The 20,420-nt window shown below is 41.0% G+C and overlaps 2 protein-coding genes and 1 long non-coding RNA gene across 6 annotated transcripts in view; 1 reads left to right on the forward strand and 2 right to left on the reverse strand.

The window, feature by feature from the left end:
- Positions 1–9,885, reverse strand: part of TMTC2 (transmembrane and tetratricopeptide repeat containing 2) — a 414,619-nt gene extending 404,734 nt beyond the window's left edge. Inside the window, exon 1 of one of the 4 annotated variants that reach the window (XM_027543229.1) lies at positions 9,109–9,885. In XM_027543229.1, coding sequence (XP_027399030.1) covers positions 9,109–9,191 — 83 coding nt within the window. In that variant the 5' untranslated portion in view covers positions 9,192–9,885. The remainder of the gene's footprint in view (positions 1–9,108) is intronic. The other 3 variants (XM_027543232.1, XM_027543231.1, XM_027543230.1) reach the window with 3 other exon arrangements.
- A 277-nt stretch (positions 9,886–10,162) lies between these two features.
- On the forward strand, positions 10,163–11,697 carry LOC113893320. The gene is made up of 3 exons (XR_003511285.1): positions 10,163–10,250; positions 11,314–11,433; positions 11,657–11,697. It is a non-coding gene; the product is annotated as an uncharacterized LOC113893320 (long non-coding RNA).
- Positions 11,133–20,420, reverse strand: part of METTL25 (methyltransferase like 25) — a 308,960-nt gene continuing 299,672 nt past the window's right edge. Inside the window, exons 15-16 of the transcript XR_003511283.1 lie at positions 11,921–12,543; positions 11,133–11,219 (exon numbers count right to left, since the gene is read on the reverse strand). The gene's annotated coding sequence lies outside the window, so the exon portion shown is untranslated. The remainder of the gene's footprint in view (positions 11,220–11,920; positions 12,544–20,420) is intronic.

The raw sequence follows: 20,420 nt of genomic DNA on the forward strand, positions 1-20,420 counted from the left end.
GTCACCATGTGTAAAGCAGACAGCTAGTGGGAGGTTGCTGTATAGCTTAGGGAGCTCAGCTCAGTGCACTGTGATGACCGAGAGGGGCGGATGGGAGCAAGGAGGTCCACAGGGAGGGGATATATGGATACCCAGCTGCCGTCTATGGGGTCGCACAGAGTCGGACGCGACTGACGCGACTTAGCAGTAAGCAGCAGCTGATGCACTTGTACAGCAGAAACTAATAAAATATTGTAAAGCAACTATATCCCAATTGTTTTTTTAAGTAGGTACTAGTCTCTCATAGAAATGGTTTACTTTATGTTGATGACTTATTCATCAGTAACAGTGAAATTTCATTTTCTGTTCAACATGGAATACTATTAGCAAAAAATACTATTGTTTTTAAAAGAAAAATGCAAAGACTTTTAAAAATATAGAGGTGGAGGAAGCAACCTAAAGGACATCATTTCAGTGGGATATTTTAAATAGAAGATACCTATGGCAAACTACAGTTGGTAATTTCAGGCTGGACACTAGTGTCTTTATAACAGATTTCTTCTCAAATCTCAAATTCATTTTCTTTGGTTAAGTCAATACATATCCCTATAGGAGTGGGTTTAAGTGTAAAACCTTATTTCTTTAATATAAATTCAGTGATACAACAGCACCATTTTTTTCCTTTCAATAGAATAACAAGAATAACCTTCCTATTTTAAATGAGGTTTACCAAATGAATTCAGGTATACCAGTTTTTCACATCAGCTATAAGTAATTACCTCCCTCTAAAGGGCCTATTTCTGCAAATAAAAACGTCTTTTTGCCTGATTAAACTTCTTCATCATCGGAGAACTTTTCCTCTGCAAATTTGTAGTTGGGAAATTTGTCATTAGAAGCTTGCTTTGTCAAAATGAGCTCTTTTCAATTGTTTTGGGAAAGCAGTCCTGCAGTTAATTACTTGGAGGAGGAGAGAAACACCCTATTCTAAAAGAAGTACACTTGACAAAATATTTGGACCCAAGTATTCTACCTTAAGACATCTTTTACAATCCAAAGCAGGAGGCTCCGTATTTATAACACCTTTAAAAACCTGAAGATAGGAGGGTTGAGATGGACAAAAGATAGTATAGAAAACAATGAGAAAGGTCCCCAAGGGGAACAACACAGCTGTCACCTTTACCCTCCTTTCCCAAATGGCTCTGTAATGACAAGTGTCCTCTCCAAACTGCGAAAAGCAGTCAAGCCTAAGGTGCAATCTACAGTCACCAGCCAAGGCACCCCTGTGGAGGCCACAATTCGCAGGAATGTCACTGCAGCATGCACTGAATACTGTGGAGTCAGACTACTGACTTTTTAATCCAAAAGATATCCCAAAGAGAAAAGAAAGCATGGTAGACATGAGACTAGTCGGAAATTAACAAAAACAAGGTGTTTACTTATTCCCCAAGTGTTTTCACTTATCTGCCTTGCTCAAAGACTACTTTTGTGATCTTGGATTTATAACAGATGCTGAATAGCAATATGCATTATAATAATATTCTGAGTATAGGCATATAACCCAGCCGAGAAAGCAAAGCAAAAACAAAAATCAAGGCTATGGCCTGCATCTTTTCAGTCCCTTTATAGAATACTTATAAGCAACTGAAAAAAAGAACACAAAATTCCAAAAGACCCAGCTGTAAAAATTTCACTAGCCTTATTCATCTTTCTTTAAAAAAAAAACACACAGCATTTTGTAAAAAGCAAACTTGTGAACTGCATTTAAAATGAATACCCAAAGAATTCCAAATATGCAGGGTTCTATGGGCTGCCATTTTCCCCACTGGATTTTTAAACAATGTTGAATCATGACTGTTTGAAATACTTCGGTGCCATCATTTAACACCGTTCAAAATGTCAAGAGCCATATTTTGCCCCAGTGGCCACTTTTCAGCAAATAACACATCCTTTGAAGTCAAAATACTCCTAAATGATGCCAAGTGAGAATTTCTAGGCTAGAACAGTCGAATTTTTCTACTTTTAAAGAAATCAATAATCCTTGGAATGACAAGTAGGAAAACAGCACTTTCATCATCAAAAGTTGTGAATTTTTCTTTACCCCACACCGGCAATATTTTTACACATTGTTTCCTAGTTAAACCATAATCATAAGCCTATTGTGAACTTTTTTTTAAACTCGATGCTCCTGAGGAATAATCACACATGTATCATAATAAATTCCACAGAAATAAAGGGCAATCATCAAAGACAAAGGGAAAGAAATACTTTATTTGGCCTCAACACCTACCACACAGCTGCTATTCCAAGGGCACTGATGTGTGTTTCATTTGACAAATATGTAATTTATCCAGTTTTCTTGACTAGAAGTATATGCTGAGCCATGCTTCAGACCCTGCCTCACTCTGATATCACAAAATGCCCTGGCAAAGAAATCATAAAACAAAAGCTTAAACCAAATAATCAAAAGCAAATAGCATCTCCTGTGCCATGTTCTAAGGTACTTTTAAAAGAAATACATTAGCACCGCCCTCAAGTGTATATAGCCTTGGAATAACTAAATGTATACATAATTTCACTTATTTCCACAACAAAATGGAATCTAAAGGTGGAATTAGAATTTTCAATTCTAATCTCTTTTCCAAATTAATCCTTTAGACATGAGCAAGTTCAAATTTCTCTCCATCTCATCTTTAAAATAATCATTTCCAGTTACTCAAATTAACTGTATTTGATGAAATGCCCTTAAGTAAGATAAATCACTTTTAAAACATGATAAAAACTTTTAATGTAGAATCTGGAAAATAAATCATTTCAGTGCTCCTACTTTCTTCAAATTTCTCCAGAGTAGATGGGCTTACTCAATTCTTTCCCACTTAACTATAAAGAAGAAAGGTCATGGATGAACCCAAAATGATAATCCCAAAAAAATCTCTTAAAGTTTTAAACAAACAACTATACCTTTTATTCTAAGAAACCTTGAGTACCAGAGAAACTGACAAATATAATTGAAAAGTTAAATTGTCAGAGAGGAGAAGATCAATAGAAATCTGATAGAACTGCATCTTGTTAGAATTAACTGCCTGGAAAATACAGCCCAAATAATATCTGAGACAAAAGTCTTCAATCCCTATGACTAGTCAAGGCAAATCCAGTTAATTCAAAGAGTTCAGCCGATGCAGACCTTCCAGGAAAACAAGTGACATGGGCAACAGGAAGGAGCCACGTGGCAAAAGCATTCTAAAACGTCAACGGGTACAAATAAGGTACCAGTGAGCACTGGATCAAGAATAAATCCAGTTCAAACCATCTACCATGGATCCTCAGCACAGATGCTCTGGGAAAGAAGCCAACAGAAGCCCAGTGAAAGTTTAAAACGGTGAGCATCCATCAAAATATATATGAGCCAGTGCAACTGAAACTCTGCTAAAGGACAAGCTATCAGCATTGTTTATGTCTATCATCAGACTCCCAGATTCAAACACCATGCAAGCACCTGGTAAAGTACAGGCAGGAAAGGACAGGCGGGTAGGGACGCTTACTGACAAGGGAGAATGGCTGTTGTTTGTCCCATGTACCATAAACATGGGAAGCCCAGGTCTAGAGGTGTTTATAATCAGTGAATTAATGAATGTAGCCCTTTATTCCTCAAGACCAGATCAGATCAGATCAGTCGCTCAGTCATGTCCGACTCTTTGCGACCCCATGAATCGCAGCACGCCAGGCCTCCCTGTCCATCACCAACTCCCGGAGTTCACTGAGACTCACGTCCATCAAGTCAGTGATGCCATCCAGCCATCTCATCCTCTGTCGTCCTCTTCTCCTCTTGCTCCCAATCCCTCCCTCAAAAACACATACAAATCAGATCTTTAAAGAAACCATCAAGCGTTGTGCATAATTCCACCTTAATGATTCAAAATATTACGCCTTTTTCATCCCATGAAAAGTAGACGGATGTAGCTCCTGGTGATGGGCTCTCTACTCTTTTTCAGCTAGGCTCTTAATGAAGACAGCTATTCATAGAGGGAAGGTCATTACATTCAGCAACCCACTTGTCCTTTCCATCAAGGCTGCCACACTTGTCAATATTGTGAAGCCATTTAAGGAAGGACTCCAAGTTCATATAAGATTTAGCTTCCAAGAGAGAATCAAAAACTTAAGAGATGAATATTAGTGTGTTAAAAGCATGTTAGGTGAGAATAATGAGGTTATAAGAAAGTAGGTTTGTCAGACACAGATTTACCAGAGCGCCTTAAGGGTAAACTTTGTCCTTTCCTAGTATTTTGAAGGTGCCAGGTTTAAACAAAACATACCCTTCACCTCTGATAAAGAGCTGCACCATCAAAGGCATTTTAAATAGGTGCTTTTAGCATGCTAAATAGCAACAGAGATTAGGAAGACAAACTGCTCTTAACTCATGTTGGAATCCAAAAGGCTGAAGCTCTTTCAGAATTATAGCAGCAGGGAATTCAGTGTTACTACGGGGTACATTAGCTCTGAAAAACTAAGTGCAGATGACAAGATGATGTAAACTGATAATATGCAATAATACAGGCAGCTCACCCCCTGCCCCCCAACCCCGTACATTTATATATGAAAGCAACTAAGAAACAGATGGCTGGCAAGAAATTTCCCTGTGGCATTTGTGCATGTCCGTTCAGTGCTTGTATTTGGGTCATTTGCTAGGATAAACCCCATGTGACAAGCTCAACAGAGGTAAGGCAAAGCAATCCATACAGGCTTCACTTAATTTTAATTTACTGTTAAGAGATGTACTTGTTCAAACAGCAAAATGACTTTCTCCACATAGATGTGATTAAACAGTCAAAACTTAGCTAGAAGATAAAATGTCCTCTAAAATATTTTATAAACTGTCAATTGTATCCACTGGCCTTTTTTTTTTTCCAATACATTTGCAACTGGGAAAGAAATGAGAATGAAATAACACTCTTGTACACACTAGCCTAAAAAGACAACCTTAGATGCAAAACAAACTTCTCTCTTATTTACTTTGATTTTATAGTAATTCTTTCTAAACATTCATTTACTAAATACCAGACACGTTTTCAATGGTTGAACATACTACAACTTTAAGATAACAAACCCAGATTGGTCCAAGGCAAATTTATTAGAAAGAACATTTTACAGAGAAGTTAGAGGAACTGGTCATTTCACAAGAAATTCTTATACCAGGTCAAAAGCCCAAACTGATAATAACATTAAAAGATCAAGTAGAAAATATAGTTTAATATCTTCAGAAAAAGAAATATATATATTAAAAAAAAACTTGTGTCATACTTTAAATCCTCTGTTTCTTCATTTAAATACTGTTAATGAAACTCTTTATGACATTCAGGAAAAAAATGAGTACTTTTAAACTGAGATTTACATTTACACCTAGATGAATAACTAAACTAGGAATGTGTTATTGAGAATTTGGGGTGGTTTTGATTTCAAGAGTAGAAATTCCTGTTGTGGAGTTGCTTCACCAAGTTTTACACAATTACTGCACACCAGTAACTAAGAAACCCAAAGATAATGTTAATGATTATGGTTGAGTTTAACAACTGCAGAATGAGCAATAAAGAAAATTTTTTTCAAAGCGGCCACAAGCCCATTTCCTACTTTCAGAAAGTTAAAATTGTCTTTTTAAACTAATATGTTATTTTACTCACATTAGAATAAAAAGATGAATTTGCAGCATTAACTTATTTACTTGTTACCTACTATAAAAAGCATGCCATCAATTAGAAGATATATGCAAAATGAAATGAGAGTAGGAAACAGCAGTTATAGTTTTACTTTTGTTGCTTTGAAGTAAACGGACTCCTCTGTTGGTGTTCTCTCTGTGCAAAACATAACAGGACTTTTAAAGAGGATGAAGGGAAAGTGATGCAATGTTATCCTCAACAAATAAGTCAGAGAGCAGAGAATTTTGGGTCAGCAAGTTTTCCCCACTAGCCTAACATTAAATTTCTCCAGAAAATGAAATGGTCCTTCAAGAATTCACATGCAACATGACTTAAAATTTAGCAACGACTGTATATTTACAATTCCAATTTTACTCTAACCACAAATTAAGATTCAATACAGTTATTACTAGATTGAAAGCAAGGGGAGAGGAGGAAGAAGCTGAAACCATATATGCTTTTTCATCAGATATGGTGAATTCCACTCTTCTACTGTTTGTTTCATCACATCAGAGCCATATTCTTAACTTTAGCACAGAAACACTTGTAAAATATTAAATTTTACCATAGGGAAATTGATTTTGCTAAAAGAAGGTTTCAGATTACCACTTAATCTCAACCAAGCTACATCAAACACTGAACGTAATTACATATATAGTTTATAAAGTAAATTTGATCACTATATTTAAAAGAAATGATAACTTGGAGAAGTACCACAGCAATAACGTTTAAGCTGAAGCAATAGAAAGCCCTCCTACAGTAAATGCCAGATTCGTCAGCTAAAATGCAGAGTCTTGATTTCACTAAGCAAGTCGAGCATAAAAGTCATTTCTCTCCTTGAGCTGCTCTCTCATTCCCAGTACGGCTCTCTCCTTTGAAAACCATATTTCACTAAAGTTTTGGGGCAGGCTGGGAAAGCAGGGAAGCAGCAGAAACCACAGATGTAGTTTAAACAAGTTTCACACCTGAGTCCTTGTAGTCTGAAATGGAGTGGTGGAAATAAACACATTACCATCCTCCTACAATTTCCACTTGCCACTCCCAGCTTTTTTCCCCTTCTCACACCAGTGAGTTAGAGCAGTGGTCAGAAAGTCTAAGTGGGAAGTCACAATCTACAGTTCACCTTGGCACTGAATTACCTGAACATGCTATGCAGACACCGAGGAAGTTCCACGCTCCTATTAATACATACTTCATAATTTCTAGGATTCATAAAAAGCAAGTGATACTTGTAAGACTTCATACTCTGAAGAATATGTAATCACACACACAATTCTGCTACTAGGAAAACTAGAGTCAAATACACTTTTCAAATTGTAGCTAACTATAATTTACAGGCCTTCATTGTCACATTGGTATATATTGATATATATCATATATCGAGCGTGCATCAGATATAGGCAAATCATCACATTAAATTCACCTATGCAGCTAGGTATGTCAGGAATTTTGACACTCCATTCAATCTATAGCAGGTAAAGAACTTACAACAATTGCCAACTATCAAAGCACAACTAATTTATCATCATACTTACACTCTGTCCAAGTTACAACACTAACACTTCTGACTGAGGAGTCAAGAACACAAAATAAACTTTAAGTCTACAGAGAAAAGTACATTCAAAGGTAGTTGAGCTCCAGCCTTAATCTTTATTGGATAGATTCTTCTGACATGTACTTTTTAAAGAACTGGACAGCAATAAAGAGTAGCCACGCCAGTGATGCTTGATTTATCAGCGTTCTACAATAGTTACAGTATTACAGTAAGTTACTTTCTTATATAAGCTCTTAATTATTGGCTTAAATACTTACTCTTCAAACTGTCCCCAACAGTACCAGTAACAGCCCAGATTCTCCCCTGAGCTCACTTTACTGAAAAGTCACCCAACTCTGGAAAGCAAGAGTTTTTTTCTGCCAGTACTCTAGAAAATAGCAGGTGCATAGTAACACAAAGTTGGAGGGAACAGAAGCAGCTCGTATCACTCTTACACACAGACCATTTGTTTCTCAGAGCTTGCAGCATAATTGCTAAAGACCGCATGCACATCGCTTGAAAGTTAAGGAAAAGTTTATGTCTACCAGTGGCTTTCTATCAACTAGTATCTTATAGACACTTACATAAAAGGCACTGAGAAGGGTCTGCTGGATGTTCTTGCGTCTATTACCAGGGGATTTTGTAACAGACGTGGGTGTGAACCAAGATTTGGTGACTTAAGGTGTACAACTATGAACACCCTTTTAAGTGGGAGAGGGGGCACAGCAGAGGATACAGAATCTGGCTAATCACCATCTAGAGAAGATTCTGCCTTCATCTTCCCCATCAACCACTTTGCTTAAGTTCACTCACTGCCTCTCCCTGACCCTGGGGATCCATTCACTTTCCATAACCCAGAGAGGCTGCTGAAAAGCTGTCAAAGTAAATCTGTGCTCACTTTTTGGATGGTTTAATTTCAATGGAGCATGAAACACCCCAGGACGGTTAATAAGTTTAGCCAGGCGTGCTGTTCTCCCTAATATATTTTAATTATGCATCTGTTTTCATTGTAATCAGATTAAGTCACCGGAAAGACACAAATTGGAATTTCCCCTAATGGAGCTTTTCATCAGTTTCTAAACACTAACAACGTTTTAAAAAAAAATAGGTAGAGACACGAGCACAACTGTGACATTTCCCAGAAATCGATGCAGTTTCTTTGACAACACAGTTCAGGTCTCATTAGCCACCCAAACTAACCCAAATGCAGAAGACAACTTCAGTCTCTAGGGGCGTCTTCTTCCCCCAGTTAGCACAAAAGAATCGCTAACGTCTAAAGTAAAACTCCCAAACAGAAATGAAGGCCCAGACTTTTATAAAATAATACTTCATCTATTTGTGAGGGAGGCGGGGGCGCAGCACTGCCCTGGCGCAAAGTAATATACACCACGCGTCAAAAGGGAAAGTTGAAACAGTGCGATCTCTCCACTATTTGGGCAACTGTCAAATGTGTGTTTCAACCTCGGGAAATAAAAGTGTCCCATCAATAAAAGGAAACGTTAGAGGGCAGATCTATTAGAGGGCAGGGAGCAGCTTCCTTCCAGCCCAGACGTAAAATCGCTCAATGTGCTTTTGTTACACCAAGGAATACCTAAGAATTGTTTTTAATGCGTTCATTAAACAGTTTCCCAAATTGCTGTGACTTCCGCTAAGAAACTTAAGCATCTGCCAACAGTCTAGAAGCAAGGAGAGGAACCTGCTGCAAAGTAAGAACCCAAACTCCCTCAGCCCGCCCTGTGAGCCCGCGTCCCGAATGTTTGCTTTAGGTTCGGATGTTTACGCGTCTCCTAAGCGGTCAGGTGCAGGAATAGTCCCTCCAAGATGCACTTCCAGCCTTAAAGCGGGGAAGCTTCAAAGCCACCGCGGAGTCCCCAGGCAGCCCGTCACCCCTTCCTCTCACCCCCTTACCTGTCATCATAGCAGAAATCCGCACTCAGGGTGTTGAGATACAAGGCGAGCCCCAGAGCGCTGCTCACCAACTCTGCAATCATCTCTCCACCGCCTTCTCTCCGGCTCGGCTCCCAGCGCGAGGGCAGCAGCGGCAACAAAAAACAGAAGCATCAATCCCCACCTTCCGCCGCTTTCTCCTCCCAGCTTCACTTTTCCCTCGCTTCCCCACCCTGCCTTCCTCCCTCGGGTCCTTCCAATCCACCGCTCTCCTCCTCCTCCTCCTCCTCCTCGCCCGTCTCCGCAGCTCCTGCGTCCTCCCCGGGTGCGGGCTCACACCGCGCTCCCCATGCCCTGCGCCGGCGAGCGGCGAGCGGCGTTCGGGCTCCGCGTCCCCCGGCGGATGCACAAGGCTGGTCCTTCGCGCGGCTCGTAGCCGCCACCCTAACCCATGGCAGTGCGGGGCGTCCTAGGTGCGGAGTGGGACTCGGAGAAGGTGGGAGAGTGCGGGGTAGGGGCAGAGGGACCGGACCGAGCCGGGCTCTGGGACCAGCTGGAGGAAGAGAGAGAGAGGGAAGGGCTGCTGGGAGGGACAAGGCAAACCGCCTCCCCTCGCCGCCTCCCGGGCACACGGCTCCTATGCCGCTCGGGCAGACTCCGGCCGCCACAGCGGCTGCAGCTCATTCACTCTTTATTAGCTCCCCTCCCGGCCCTAGCGCCTTCTCCAGTGAAGTGAGAAGCGGTGGCTGGAGCCTCCAGAAGCTCCCGCGTGGGGTTCTCGGCGCTGCCCCCCGCGCCTGCGTGGCCAACCCTCCATCCCCGGATCGCCCAGCCCCTTTCCCCACCCAGATCCGCCCCCTAAGGTTCCGCCCACATTACCCCCTAGGCTAGAGGCTCCTCCCACTCTCTCCCCGGGCGGGAGGCTCCGCCTTCCCACCTCCCGCCCTCCCCCTGTTTCGTTCACCTTCGATTTCAGTCTGGGAAGCCGCGGGGATCCAGGGGCGACGGCTGGAAAACAGCCCAAAGAGATAGCTGGAGTGCGCCCTGGGCGCGGGAAAAATGAGACCGGGAGGACGCGGTCGCTCGCTCCGCTGCTGCCTGGCGGCGCCTGACACCAGCGGGATCTCAACCTCGGGCGCTGCGTGTGCCAAGCGATGCCAGGCGTAAGTCCGGTCAGCTGGAGAGACTTCTGGGGACCGGTAGAGGAAGAACAGGTTTGGCTAGTGCTGCAGACTTGTTCGCCACGAACACACACGCGACGCGTCAGACACCCTCACTGTGCAGGAGCCGAAATGGAGTGGATAGTGGGGGTTGGCGAGTTTGAGGTGGCATCTTAGTAGGGAGATTTCAGCTCCCAGCCGACCTTTGTCCCAAATGTCAATGGAGAGACGGGTGGGGAGGGAAATATTCCCGCAGTTAGCTTAAAAAGAAAGGACCCCAACAGAGGACAAAAAGATTAGCACGCACACAGGCATACCCGCAGCTGCGGCGGCTTTTCGTGGTTTCAAGGGAACTGTCAGGCGGGCTGGGAGAACGAACAGAGAAGAGACGTCTTAACGACCCAGTACGGCGCTATCCTTAAACCTAGAAAGACTGGAAGCTAATGCCCTTTCCTTTCCGCCCGGATGCAGACCGAATGGAAGGCATCCAACATGATGAAATATTGTGTAGAAGAATGGTCTGTGTAGAACGAGGTCTGGGTACTAAAGTTGCAAGACCGAAGAGGACCGTGGGCTGCCGGCCACACCTCTTCTCTACTTGGCCTTTCCGGCTGGATGAGCGGCTCGCTTGGACCACGAAGTACACTGCTGCAGCGCCCCCTGCTGCTTAGCATCCGCAAAGCATTAAAAAACTGACCCGGAGAGGCCGACTTCCCCTCTCCCCCGCCTCTCAAACCTAACCAGCACCTACCCAGCAAGTTCTCCAAAACGGCGTGGAGAAATTGATCACCGCCCCGCCACCCCCATCCCCAGGATGTCTGGCAGTGGCCTGAAAGTCAAGTACCGTGATTTGAGTGTCTGCAAAACAAAGGTCTATCTTTTCCTGAGTTCACAAGGAAATCGATGTAGACACAGATGAAACCATGAATATTCATTATATTGTGCCATGCAGGATGGTTCCATTTTTGTGCCCTGGGAAAAACATACATAAATGCATATAAGAGGGAATTGTATCTTTAAAAGTAGGTACTGATCTTTACCTTTTTTTTTTTTAACCTCATAACAGCCCACTGTCAAAAAGTTTGCCCCATCAAAGGTCCTCTCTGTCTCTCCATCGCACTTACCTGTTGACACTGGATCCTAGGACACTGGAAGATCAAGCTTCTCTAGAATCAGATGCCTGAGTGTGAGTCTCTATTCTAGTGCTTCCCATCTGGGTGATCTTTAGCCAGTCACTTAACCTCTTTGTTCCTCAGCTTTCTCATAAAACAGTGATGATAATAATACCTATCTCTGGGCACATCATTATGAAGATAACAGTAGTCAACATGTGTAAAACACTTATTAACCTAAATGAAATAGAAGTGGTAACTATTGTTTTTTATTATTATTATTATTACTCTCTCCAGGGTTCCCTGGTGGCTCAGATGGTAATAAATCTGCCTTCAATGCAGAAGACCTGGGTTCCATCCCTGGGTCAGGAAGATTCTCTGGAGAAGGGAATGGCTACTCACTCCAGTATTCTTGCCTGGAGAACTCCATGGGCTAGAGGAGCCTGGCCAGCTACAGCTCATAGACTTGCAAAGAGTTGGACATCACTGAGTGACTAACACTTTCACTTTCATTATCTCCAACTTCCTCTTATCCTTTAGGCTGTCAATTAATACATTTACCTCCAAAACACATCTCATCACATCCACACTGCTGCAGTCCTCATCCAAGCTACCCATGTTCCCATCGTGGACTAATGCAGAAGCTTTCCAAGTGGTCTCCTTGCTTCTACTGTAATTTCCACCGCTCCTCAGTTATAACTTCAGGTATTAAAGGATTCTTTTGAAACCCTATGAACTCCCTGCTTAGGGGAGAAAAAAAAAATGTTCAGTGACTTCTTGTTATACGTAGAATAAAACCCAAATCCTTACCACGACCAGCAAGCCTCCATCTGGTCCCGTGACTCTCCCGGTCTCACTGCGCTCCAGTGCCCCAGCCACACAGACATCCTGTTCTCTGGAATTTACACTTTTCTTTCTCCCACATGGAATGCCTTCCACCCAGACCTTCTCCTTCTCAGCATTCAAGTCTTGGTTCAAATGTCATCACCTTGAAAGGCTTTTCCAGCCCACACTTTAGGAAGTAGCCTCTCCACCAGCGATCCCTGTCCCATCTGCCGGCATTAATTTCTTCATCGTAGGTGTCGGTATCTAGAATCACCACCAGAAGAGCAGCTCCAAGAAACCAGGGACCTTATCAGTCTTGTTTCCCATGTGATGCCCAGCACCTATAAATATCTGGGCAGCTAAAAGGAAAAAAAAATGACAATAAATAAACAAGTAAATATGTTTAGCAGAAACTATAACAACTGAAAATACACAAACTTTAATCTTGAGAATAGGGCAAGCTGATTTGTTCTCGATGTTAGAGATAGTGAAAAATTAACAAAGGAGAGAGGGAGGAAGTAGGTTAAACCTTCTTAAGAATGCATCGACTCTGCAGGAAAGTGGGAGAGGTAGGAAGTCACAGACAGCCCTGTTCAATAATTAAGAGGACTCAGAGGAATGAAAGTATAAGAGCTTTGGGTTCAGCCTGCTAAAAGCTTGTAAGCATTTCCCAGAGCTGTCTCCATTTTCAAGACTCCCACAGTTTTAAAGGAACATTTTCTATACTCCTCCCTCGCCCCCTCCTTTTCTCCTCTCCCCATCTCCAACGTCTCTGAATTAGAAGCCCAGGACACTGTGAGACATGCCATAAAGTGGCACATCTTGCCAATCCTGATGAATGAAAGGCTGGAAATCCAGCTGTGTGTGAGAAATCCAGTTGCTTTTAACAAATTTTCCTTCTATAATTTAACGTGGGTCTCAGTACTCTTCCAGCGCATTAAGCCTTGGTCTCTTTCACCGCTTTCCAAGGGCTCAGAAGCAGCCAATGCCTGCATTTTCAACCTCCCTTAAACAACTTTGGGGAGAAATCAGATTAAAGATGTAAAGATGTCATCACTCTCCTTGGAGATCATTTCAAACCTGAGGACATTCCTTTTTAATTTATTAAGGTGAGATTATAAGATTGCTGCCTGAGTTCTGAAATATATATATTCTATTTAAAGTTACTATTGCTCTTCACAGAGGAAGGAAATTAAGCTGGCTGCCTTGAGTTTTCTACCTTAGATACAAGACTGGCCAAAAAAGTGCTAAGCCCTTATTTTCCCCAAGTAGTTTCCACACATCTGCTACCTCACCACTTCCTCAATGAATTATTTTTTATAGTTGCCCTGACCTACCCTGCATTTGTTCTGTATTCCCAGTCCTTTGTTGTACAATTCATACCTCTGCGGTGCCAGTTCCTTGGGGTAAAGATTTCCTTATTTGCCTAAGACATTTTTAGTTTATTGTGCAATACCATCTTCCCTTTGGGTGTTGCATAAATATTAACTAAAAATCCACATCTGGTCTTGGTCGTCATTTCTATTTGTCCTAATACAACTTCTCTTTGAACAATTCATTTGGAAAGTGTGCCAAGGGTGAAATGTGGCACATAAATTCTCCTGCTGCCTAGGATGCCTTTTAAAGCACCCACAGATTTAGTTATTTATGAACAGAAGATTTGCACCTCGTCCTTGCTCTCTCAATTCTTAAAATTGTACCAGGCCAAAGTAATTACAATCTCCCATATGTTTTGTGAAAAGGTATCCAAGAATCTCCTGCTAAAATCTTAACAGATTGACTAGGAAGCAGAAAGGCACTAGCCCAGCAGGTGAAACTGCCTGTTAAGGGAGGTCAGAACAGGGCTTTCTGCTGAGGGACTCCTAAGCTCTGGGCTTTACTCAGGAAATAACCCTGCGGGAGAAAAACAGCAGAGCATGGATGAAATGTGGGTCAGGGAGCTGAAAGAGGCACCCGGGCTGTTTGGGTAACTAATGACAGTCAATGCATTGGCTACACGTTACCTTTCCACGTATCCCAGCATACCTTAAAGTGCTACCCTGTAGATACTACAAATGTAACCACGCTTTATCCCCACACTTGCCATCTATTAGGAATGTAATTAGGAAGAAGCAGCAAAGGATAGAGATCCTGTCTCCCTCTCTCACCCAGGGCGGTTAAGAACCAGCTGCTACTAAAAGAATGATCACTTTAAGAATTTCCCAGTCTCCCAGCTTCCAGTTCAGAGACGTGGAGGTGGAGGAGGAGTATAGAAATAACATGCTAATAACCAGATATGGATAATTGCAGAGATGTTGAGGCTAATGATAGAATTCAGAAACTCAGTCAAAAAAACCAAGGACGGCCTCTTTCATAGAATCTCTCTGAAAGCAATTACAAGCACTGGTATAAACAGTGATCAAAAATATTCTAACAGCTTGAAAATGGCACAGAATTTTGGGTAACAGAGTTTTGATAAGACTCAGATTCTGTATAATAAAAGAAAAATCAAAAAGTAGAAAGAAGATTAGTTTTGATGTGGACCTTAGGTAAATTAACCAGTTATTCATGAATATTGCCTTGACGCTTAGCCCAACCTGGATAGACTCTTTACAGCCAGCATTATCCAGTAAAACTTTATACAAAGGTGGTTTAATACCTATGCTCCTCGATGTGGTAGCCATCAGCTACGTGTGGCTATTGAGCATATAAAGTACGGCTACTGTGAGTAAGCCATTAAACCGTAAGTTTTATTTAATTTTAATTAACTGAAATGTACACAGCAACATTGTCTAGTGGCTACTACGCTGGACAACACAATGATTTCACTTAAAAGCTAGTTGCCTACTCCTCCCAGTGGTCAAAGCTTTATTTAGCCTGGCTCCTCTTGCTCTAATATCTTCTACAGCCACGTGTGACCCACTTTTATGAAACAGCTCCCGGCCCTAAACACTTTTTAGGTGTTAGGCATTTTGGGAGCACAGTCCGTGTTGTGATCTCATTTAATCCTCTCAAGAGCCCTGGGAGATAGGTACCCTTACCACCATATTTTACAGATAAGGAAATGAAGGTTGAGAAATTGTCTATAGTCTGACTGCCTCTAAGTGATGAATCTGACATTTGAAATATATGTCTTTTAACTCCAAGATCTGTGTGTTAATTCAGTGTAGTCTCCCATTCAAAAGGCCACATCTTCATTAGGATCTATTTCAGGAAAGGGAATTCCTGGCTATAGCCAAGGTGTTTTGATTAAATTCATATTTTTCCTCCTCTACTATCCCTCAGAACATTCAGGATAAAACACTGTGGAAGTCTTTCTTTATCTATCATTTTTGCTTGACTTTTCCCAAATCCGATATAGATACCTGCAAAGACCACACTCTAACATGTGATAGAAACTCCCCCATAAAACATACATGTATACCATATATTTTTAAGAATAAACATATTCAAGCATGCATAGACTTTTTCCTAACATAATCCACACCATCTATGAGGAATAATTAAGATAAGCATAACCCAAAATTCAGCATAATAATGAAAGTATTAATGAAAATCAAAATTTGGAAAATCAACTAAAATATTTATATAAGTGACTTCATAATATTAATGTGTCATATTAATATCTTAATGTATAATTGCTATATAATGTAATGTTATGTTATATTAATATAATTAATTTCATTAATATTGTATTATTGTATAATATTATATGAAGTCACTCAGTCGTGTCTGACTCTTTGCAACCCCATGCACTGTAGCCCACCAGGCTCCTCGGTCCATGGGATTTTCCAGGCAAGAGTACTAGAGTGGGGTGCCATTTCCTTCTCCAATAATATTATATATCATATATAATTAATGTTATATAATAATATTAAGTCACTTGTATAAATGCTTTAGTTGGTTTTCCAAATGTTAAAGACACTTTATTATGTTAAAGACACCACTATATATTTGCACGTCATAAAGCCTGTTAAATCCACTTATTATTCCTATTAAAATGATTAGATTCCTATTTAGTAAATGACAAAAATCAATTCATTTAAAACTTTTGCAATAAATTTAATTAACTTGCCCCTTTGAATTAATAAATATCAAAATTTATGACTTATTTAATAGTTACAAATGAATTATACATTTATGGCCTTATATATAGTCTTCCACTATCCTGCACTTTTCTTTCCAATACTCTTTAGTCTTTTATCTTTTTTCTCTTGTTCTTTTCATTTTGTTCTTTCATTTTTGCATGTTTTGCTCCAACAAAAGGCTTGAAATCTCCATGCACAAAAGAACAAAGATCTTCACCCTCACATGTGTGAAGATCTTGCCCTGTGATATACAAACTAATCAGAAAAGAGGCTGTCTGCAATGGTAGATGTGAAGCTAAGGCATTTATTTTCTTGGCAATCAGTTCCAGAGAGTCAGTCCTTGGACTGAAATGGACAAATGATGTCAACACTAAATTCATCAGTTCCAAGCTGAACACCAATGGGAACCTGGATCAGGAGCCTCTCATTCCTCTGCACCTCCTCCCTGAGTTAATCACATGCCAGTGCTGGGCTGGAAGGTTGTGATCCATTACCTTGGATGATTTTGGCTACGTGTCTCCCCTGATTATACTGCAAAGTGACACAGGCAACTACCGAATCTGCTTCCTCTCAGGAGAGACGGGTTTTCATTTTCTAGAATTTTACATAAATGGAAATAACACCATGCACTTTTTCAGGGATGAGAGTTGCCTTCTTTCACTGAGCATAATTATCTTGAAATTCTTCCATGTTTTGTGCATATTAATAGTTCATTTCTTTTCATCTCTTTCTCTGAGTAATATTCTATTTGTATGGCTATATTACCATGTGTTTTTCCATTCATCTGTTGATGAACAGAATTTGAATTGTTTCCAGTTTACAAACAAAGCTGCAATCAACACTTATGAGAAGGCTCTATTTGAACATAAACTTTCATATATCTTGTTTAAATACCTAGGAGTGGGATGTCTGAGTCATTTGGTAGTGTTTAATATTTTAAGAAACTGCCAGACTTATTCCAAGGTAGTTATAACATTTAACATTCCCATAAGCAGCTTATGAGAGTTCCAGTTATTCCACATCCTTGCCACATTTGAGGATCAGTCTTAATTTTAGACATCTAACTAAGTGTATAGTAGTATCTCATTATACTTTTAATTTCCATTTCCCTAATACTAATAATGTTGAACATGTTTTCATATGCTTATCTTCAACCCATACATCTTTGGTGCTATATCTGTTCAAGTCATTTCTCCCTCTTCCCCTCATCTCCCTTCCCCCCTTCCTCCTCTTCCTCCCTCTCTTATTTTCCTTCTTCTCCATTGTTGTTAGCTGCTTGAGCAACACCAGTTTATTAGCTCACAGTTTTGTAGTCCTAAGTCCAGCATGGCTCAACTGTATTCTCAGTTCAAGATCTCATATGATGGGAATTTAGGGGTTTAGGTGTTTCCCTGCTGGCTCAACGGTAAAGAATCCTCTTGCTAATGCAAAAGATGGAGATTCGATCCCTGGGTCAGAAAGATCCCCTGGAGAAGGAAATGGCAACCCACTCCAGTATTCTTGCCTGGAAAATCCCATGGACAGAGGGGCCTGGTGGGCTACAGTCCATGTGGTCACAGAGTTGGACGCCACTCAGCAGCTAAGCAACAAAGGGGTTTAGAGAGTTGGGCTCTCATCTGGAGGCTGTAGAGGAGAATTCAATTTCCAAACTCATTCAGTTGTTGGCATAATTCAGTTCTTTGCAGTTGTAGAACTGAGGTTTCCATTTCTTTGCCCCTTAAGTTTTGTTTCTTTGTTTGTTTTTGCTGTACCACGTGGCATGTGGTATCTTAGTTCCCCAACCAGGGATCAAAGCTGTGCACCCTGCAGTGAAAGTGTGGATACCTAACCACTGGACAACCAGGAAATTCCCTGCCTCTTAGCTTCTGGAGGCTGTCCCTTTCCTTCTCACAAGGACCCCTTTCTTTGCAAACCAGTAGCTGTGTTTGAAGGCTTCCCTGGTGGCTCAGCAGCAAAAAATCTGCCTGCAATGCAGGGGAGATGGGTTGGATTCCTGGATCAAGATGATCCCCTGGAGAAGAAGATGGCAACCCACTCCAGTGCTCTTGCCTGGGAAATCCCATGGACAGAGAAGCCAGGTGGGCTACAACAACAAATGTTTTGGGGTATTTTTTCCCCCTTTAAAACAATTGCATTGCTGTTTTCTTATTGGATTTTGAGATTTCTTTATTTAAAACAAAAGTCCTGTGTAAGATAAGTAATTTGCAAACATTTCTCTCAGCTTGTGGCTTGTCAGTGTCTTTCAAAGAGCAGAAATTCTTAATTTTGATTAAATTCATCTTTTTTTGTTTTTAGATCTCATTTTTGGTGTTTGACCCAAGAAATGTTTGCTTATTTTAAGGTCACAAAGATTTTCTCCTGTTTTTCTCTGTAAGTATTATCGTTCAGGGTTTTAGAATTAGGTCAATGATTCATTTTGACTTAATTTTTATATATGGGATGAGGTATGACTCAAAGTTTGCTTTTGTTGGGGTTGGTTGGTTGGTTTTTTGTGTGTTTGTTTGCTTTTGATCCTTGGATGTTCACTTATTCCAGCACAGTTTGTTAAAAAGTCTGTTTCCCCACTGAATTGCCTTTGTGTCTTGGTTAATTGTTACATGCTTGTTCAGTCACTAAGCAGTGGCCGACTCTTCTGTGACCGCATGGACTGTAGCCCACCAGGCTCCTTTGTCCATGGGATTTCCCAGGCAAGAATACTGCAGTGGGTTGCCAGGTCCTTCTCCAGGGGATGTCCCCGACCCAGGGATTGAACCCCTGTCTTCTGCATTACAGGCAGTTCTCTACTACAGAACCACCTGGGAAGCCCTAATTGAGGTATGGGTAGGTCTTTTTCTGGGTATATATTCTGTCCATTGATCCTTTTGTCTATTTTTATGCCAGTATCAAATTGTCTTGATTACTGAAGCTTTATAAGTCTTGAAATTGGGTAGTATAAAACAAATCTGTTCTTTTTTGTTTTTTAATCATTCCCTACTTCTGTTTAATTATAATAGTTTAAGCTATATTTCTCTTTGCTATTTATTATAAGCCCTTATAATCTGGCTCTTATTTGCTTCTTCTTATGTATTAAGTACATTTATATGTAAGTATGTGACTAGGTACATGTGGCATTTAGGTATTTAAATGTAGTTGTATCTGTTTCCTGAGTGTGTTTCTCTGTATGAGAAGCAGAGTGAGCATTTATAACCTACAATAATAGTAGTAGAACGGGCAGTCACTATTAAGACATGCAGGTATCACTCCTTCTAACCAATATCCTTAAAATATTTGTTCAACGGGTATTTTTCTTTATGTTCAAAATGACAAACCTATTATATGCTTGGAAGATGACACAATACTATAACCTGGGTGGGATTATCACTCATCTATACTGTAATTGGATTGCACTAATCACCAACATTCAGCCCTGGTGGCTGAGTGGCAAGAGGTCGCCTGCAAAGCAGAAGACGCAGGAGATGTGGGTTTGGTCCCTGGATCAGGAAGATCCTCTGGAGAAGAAAACGGCAACCCACTCCAGTATTCTTGCCTAGGAAATCGCATGGATACCATGGGCAGAGGAGCCTGGTGGGCTGCTGTCCGTGGAGTCTCAAACTAAACAATAACAAAACAATGTAATGGATGTGGTTACAAGGTTTTTGTGTTTTTTTTTAGCATTTAAATTCCCTGCCTCCTCTCATGCATTCATGACAGCAAAACATTTCCCAATTTCCTGTGGTTCCAGTTCGAGCATCAGTTTTTCTTTTTTGAGGCTTTAGAACAAGCATCTAAACTTTAGTTGTAAATCATTGGTTCTCAGCAAATAGCATCGATCATGTTCTATAGTCAGTTTTATCCTTCAGCTGATGGGAACTACAGACTTAAGTCTCAGGGTTATTGCACCAAGCCCCCTACTTGCAGGAGCAGGCTACACAACTACCCAGTGGAGACAGGCTGATTCTGACCCAACGGGATTTCTGAGTTGCAATTCAAGGGAGTAATCATCTTTTTAGCCTGCTTGTTATGAAAGGAGTCAAACATGCCCTATATTTCCAATTTGTTTCAGTTGTAATTTTGTATCCCTAATGGATCAGAGTACTGGGCAACTGCCTGGCTGACCCATCTTCTAACCTGGCTCTGGGAATGGGTGTCAATTCCATTGCCGACAATACACTACAAAAAGCCAAACACAG

The sequence above is a fragment of the Bos indicus x Bos taurus genome, chromosome 5 (genome assembly GCF_003369695.1).
Source record: "Bos indicus x Bos taurus breed Angus x Brahman F1 hybrid chromosome 5, Bos_hybrid_MaternalHap_v2.0, whole genome shotgun sequence".
NCBI lineage: Eukaryota > Metazoa > Chordata > Mammalia > Artiodactyla > Bovidae > Bos > Bos indicus x Bos taurus.